This window comes from Beta vulgaris, chromosome 8 (genome assembly GCF_026745355.1).
Source record: "Beta vulgaris subsp. vulgaris cultivar EL10 chromosome 8, EL10.2, whole genome shotgun sequence".
NCBI lineage: Eukaryota > Viridiplantae > Streptophyta > Magnoliopsida > Caryophyllales > Amaranthaceae > Beta > Beta vulgaris.
This window is the reverse complement of record NC_079209.1, coordinates 41,195,895-41,201,480: the sequence shown is the minus strand read 5'-3', so window position 1 is coordinate 41,201,480 and position 5,586 is coordinate 41,195,895. Positions and strand designations below refer to the sequence as shown.

The following is a 5,586-nucleotide window of genomic DNA, read 5'->3' as shown; positions in this document are numbered from 1 at the left end:
TAAAAACAAATGACGATGGTCACCATTCACCAAAGTATTGCTTAGTCGTAGATTTACACTACTAAATTGCAGCATTATTTTAGCCTAAAGTGCACATTAGCCACGGTCTTCCTTTCTATATACAAGCCACCACTAGCATGAATTGCCAGTCCTCGTGTCTTCCAACTGCATGCATTCAACCGTGCGGACTGGTGGAGCTTCTCCAAATTTCAGTATGTAAGCAGTTTCATATGCGACACGCAGCTTTTGAATGACTTGAGCATCCAAGTATGCATCACAAGCGAAACACCAAACCGACAAGTCACTGTCAGCCAAATAAAAGCAAAAAACCATCAGAAATAAAGAAGTGAAACAAAAAACCATCAATATCTCGACTATCCACATCCCCATTCAACCAATGACCTAAAAATGTGTGTTAAAATGTACCTGTAGCTAAGTGCTAGACAATGGCCCTTCTCCTCATAATGTGCAAGCATGTGCTTATTTATGAATCGGCTACAGAGGACATCTTTGCAGAACAAGCATAACCAGTTTTCAGCAGGGTGATGACACCTGAAAATCAGAAACACTGACACTACATAAGCATTTAAGAAATCATAGTGAGAAAATTCAGCCTTGGTCACCAAAGAAATTATCATATAAACAGCTTCAAATAATACGCACTTCAATACTAAACTTTGAATACACACTTAAATGGCACAAATCTTAATCAAAATTGTGTCGAGACTCAGAGAGACCAAACTTTGAAGATATAGGGGAGGCATGCATAAGATAAAATACACTCATCAAGTTGAGTAATTCATAACTGAAAATAGATTTAACAAATTTATCTAGATATATTGGGCTTAAGGTTAAAATTCCATGCTAAAGCAAGGTACCATTAACAAGTTAAGATCCCGTGTAAGAATGGCTAGTCTTGTATCTTCCTACATGTTATCAGATGAGCCAGAAGTAATATAGTCCAGAATCCCCCATCACAATAACTTACTCTTGGACATGAACACCAAGCTTCAGTGATATCCTAATAGACTGTACAACAACAGGAAACACAAATCAGCAGGAAGACACACATTCCTCACATCTGAACCCCAAAACCCCATGATAAAAAAAAAAAAAAAACAGGATGTTGATATCAATAATCAATAAACATAGATAGGGAAGCAAGCAAAAAAGAGAACAAAGTTATACTTTTATCCTAACTAATGGCAGGGGACATCTTTTAGCTTCTTGTTTATATGCATAGATACAGCTCAAAGCTTTATGGCAATCACTAAGAATAGAGCCTAATGTCCTTGAGTAAAAACATTGCTTACTTGTTTTCTATGTTCCACTACTTTAAGACTATAGCCCACATGCAATAAAATGCAAAAAAAAAAATGAAATAAATGTTTGCTAAGGACAAACATTCCAAAATAAACTACACTTCTTCCTAAGTTCATATTTAGAAAGTCGCAGATTTTACATTTGACGCATTGTAAAAGGAATGGTTATGCTCTATGTTACTCTAGCCAAAGGTATGGATATAGGGTACGGGTACATATCCAACTGTTAAGATGCACTAAGGCTAGAAATTTCAGACATGGGGCATGGGTGAAAGAAGCCAGGGGAAAGGCATTCAAGAAAACATATGCCTGATTAAACAGAACTTTTCAAGATATTGAGATACATGAATCAGGTTCATATGTCGGCTAATTCTTGTTAAAATTCTATCACTCATGTGATAGCACCTCTACAATTTTTCCATTTCATATCAACTGCAACCTTTCCCTTATCTGAAAGTTTCACATTAACTACAATATTACCTTATTTGGTAATGCTTCTCTCTATTTATCTCCTATCACATGGGTTCCTCTCTTTATTTATCTCTATCTCTCTCCTCTTCACATGACCTCCTTCAAATCCGTATCTGTTGCAATTAATATGGAATAGAGGAAGTATTATACACTTTCTTATTCCTCTTTTCTCATTCTTTCTCCAAGAATATGTGGTCAAAGATAATTGCAGCGTCTATATGGAAATAGAAGTGATGGGTAAGGATTCCACACCCTTGTAAGAGTGTCGAGAGTGACATGGGTACATACGATAAAATTTAAATTACGTAGATTATGCTTAGACTTCAACAACGGTGTCGCTTAAGCTGACTCCAACTAATGAACCAAGCAGCAAGACACATAAAATGAGTCTGCTAAACTCTAAAGGCAAGGCACAACTAGCATTTCACTTCGTTTCCTATGTCACATACATCATATAGGCAAAGAGCAAGTGATACTATTAGTGAAAAAAGAGAGAGAGAATATTAATGTCAGAGCTGCATATACTTTACTTTAAGAAGAAGCTTCTGATTAACATGTTCTTCCTCCGTTCCATATTACTTGCAACACTTTGACCAAAAAGCTCTCAAAAATTTGTTGTCAAAGTGTTGTCAGGTAATTTAGAATGGAGGTAGTAGATAATATAGCCTAACATGGAATATACAAGTAATAGGCAAAGGATACCCCTGAAATGTCCGGCCACTTCAGAGGTGTAGCCCGAAATTGTACTGATTGATTTTTATCCTAGATGTATGTAGTATTTCACATGGCACCTCTAGAACATGACACAGCAGTAAGAGGTAGAGGAACTTAATGAGGCAAGGATCAAATTCTTGATCCAAACCGACCCAATTTTCAAGATCAAACGAGAGAAGTAAAAACAAACATTCAATCAAACGAAGCAGAGGAACTTAATGAGGCAAGGAGCGAATTCTTGACCCAAACCAACCCAATTTTCAAGATCAAACGAGAGAAGTAAAAACAAACATTCAATCAACACAAGCATAAAAGAGCACATCTTAATGCTGATATATGCTGGTTAAGTTTTCACTCATTGCCTTTGCATCTTGTTGTTAACTTATAGATCTTCTTTAACCTCAGTACTCATAGTGAATATGGTTAGCAATTATAAGGGAAGTGAAGTAAACAGATCTCAGCGGAAGGAGAGGAGATAATGAGTGGGCTCAGATATTTCTTACGAATCAATAAAACATTGACAGATTTGGTTCAATAAAAAAAAGGAAAGGAAAATTGATCCCTTACTCTGCATAGTCCCTCCCCTGCCTTGTTCTGAACTCCTCCACTCGAAACACACAATTAATGTAGCCCATATCATCTATGGTCCATGACCATTCCCTCTTCAGACATTCCCCATTTTCTTTAAAGAGAACAAAACTACCACTGGAAATAAAGATGTGGAATGCTCCTAATAGAGTTACTATAAATTACTTAAAATCTCCATCAAGAAGGCATTTAATAATAAAGGGCAAGTTCAGTAAGGAACAGTATCTGACCTTCTCAAAGAGCATCCTAGAATCTTTCCCGCATTCATCTCTCAAACCCAAAATTCTAACTTTTTAAGTCAATGTTCTGATTTTAAAATTTAGCATGTAGAAGCTGTTTCCTAAGCATCAAACATACGTGGTACCTATAAAAACCCTAGAAGTAGCAACAACCACAGTCTATAAAACAAGTGATATATCATATATCTGTTTCGGCATAACATTCATAGAGGTAAACAAATTACTTTATGCAAATGTTTGACACAAGCAAATTGGATGTACAAGGTTACACCCATCTGCCAGATAACACATTTCACTAAGTCCTGTTTTCATCAATATTATTGGCTACTCAGATAATTCTTCTTGAATTGGTCAATTCAGATGAAACATAGAAAAATACACCAAGTCATGAATTGAAAATGTGATATACGAAACTAGAATTTTAGAGACTATTCCAAGAAGATCCTCAAAGAAAACATTTCTTGCTCAAAATAATAAACATGCACGTACAACAACAAGGGTGACAGGACTTTGGAATCGAGGAAAATATAGACCATAGCGATGATTGGATCGGTGAGTATAAACACAATATGAAGGTACCTGAGACATTATATATATAATTATATATAGTACATTGTAATACACTAAAGTCATGTTTGGTATGACCGTATGAGATCATCAAGTGTAGGAAACGAAAACAAGAAACCGTTTCCTTTACACATTGTTCAGCAGGAGGGGTGTAGGTAATAGTTTTAGTTTGTTAAGGGTAACTATTTTCACACAATTATTACCTGTCTCCGCCTCAAGATAAAAACATTACAATAACTCTCCTCAATCCCCCACTTATATGTTTCCTTCCCATAGTGGAACCAAACACCCAATAAATGTAACAATCGTTGTAACCACTCCCTCCCTCTATTCAATTCTATTCCCCTTTCTATTCCATGACTTGAACCTAACATGCAATAAGACTATATAGATGTTAGATACAATTAAATCATACATAATAATTAATTAATAGAGGTAAAAAAGAAGGATAGTAGGAGGACAAATGCTTAAATCAGAATTGTTACGCACATTTTTTGTTCTCAACCATTTTTGGTGGTATAATCAGCAAAACCAATAGTGTATTAATACAGAAGGTAGTATATCTACACACAAAAAGTAATATATAAAAATCCAACATATATTCTGATTATAGACAAACCAAACTAAGCCTGGACTAGTGATTGGGATCATCCCTTTCAACCTTGATGTTGGGGTTCAATTCTCACAAGGGACACTTTTGAAGGTAGGGATTTCCCCCACCCCCACTCTCAGATATTCCCGTCCGGTAGGGCAATTCATCCTACCAATCCAAAAAAAATCTGACTATAGACAAATTAGTATTACCAAACTTATTGATTAGATGTACTTTGCTCTTTACTAGATATAGTACTTTTCTTGATGATCTGAAGAAAAAATGTAGAATGGTTTTGAAGTGGGCAAAGATCGTAGTAGGAGAGAGAAATAGACCTGAAGCAGGAAGTGTCAGGGGTGGGAATGTGAGAGAAATCGGAAGTCAGAGAAGGGAGATGATCACACCATGTTCTCGGCTCCACCCAACCCGACCCACCACCATACAGCATCAAATCTTCATCGTCTTCATATTGCTGACACCCAATTTCAACAAAGTATCAAACCCCAGAAAAAAAAAAGGAGATAGAAGTTCAAATGGCAATGATAATATTAAGCAAAATAAGATAAAATCACCTCTGGGATAGCAGCTGAAGACGAAGAACAAGCCTTCCCTGTCATGTCCATGTCGTCTTAAGTGTCAAGTTAGACAAGTATGATCGAACGAAGAATAGGAGCCACTGTTGCACCGCCTATGCCCACCGCCAGCAACTTTTTTTTTTTTTCTTTTTTTTTTTTTGAGGGGACCGCCAGCAACTTAGCTAAGTTGCATGAGGGTTGTTTGCGTAAAATTACCTAATAGATGTGTACAAGAGTGGAAAATAATTGTATGAACTTGATTAGGTTAACTCTAACATTCAATATATTTATAAGGTTTATAATACAGGCATAAAAGACTATACTATCCTTTTCTATACAATGTAATCTAATAAACATCCTCAATCTTTACGAGATGAAACAACGCATAGATTGGTACAATGTTTAGTAAACAAGTCAGTAGATTGGCCCTTATTAAAATTATCAGCAACTTGAGATTGTGTAGTAATATGTCGAACAATAAGACCTCTCTTGGCAACCATTTCTCGAACAAAATGATA

General features: G+C 36.1%; 1 protein-coding gene across 1 annotated transcript; it reads right to left on the bottom strand.

Annotated features, from left to right (window-relative positions):
* On the bottom strand, nucleotides 1–5,225 carry LOC104901607 (uncharacterized). Its single transcript, XM_010689195.4, has 4 exons — nucleotides 5,066–5,225; nucleotides 4,829–4,965; nucleotides 427–552; nucleotides 1–304 (listed from the first exon to the last, which is right to left on the bottom strand). Exons 1-4 carry the CDS (start codon nucleotides 5,114–5,116, stop codon nucleotides 133–135), a joined length of 486 nt encoding a protein of 161 aa, XP_010687497.1. The 5' UTR covers nucleotides 5,117–5,225; the 3' UTR covers nucleotides 1–132.
* Between the last annotated feature and the right edge of the window lie 361 nt (nucleotides 5,226–5,586).

Coding starts and splice junctions, on each gene's coding strand:
- LOC104901607 (XM_010689195.4), bottom strand. CDS start 5,116: ATGGACATGACAGGGAAGGCTTGTTCTTCGTCTTCAGCTGCTATCCCA. Junction 4,966..5,065: donor CTTCAGCTGCTATCCCAGAG/GTGATTTTATCT, acceptor ATTGGGTGTCAG/CAATATGAAGACGATGAAGA. Junction 553..4,828: donor CCTGACACTTCCTGCTTCAG/GTCTATTTCTCT, acceptor TCTGATTTTCAG/GTGTCATCACCCTGCTGAAA.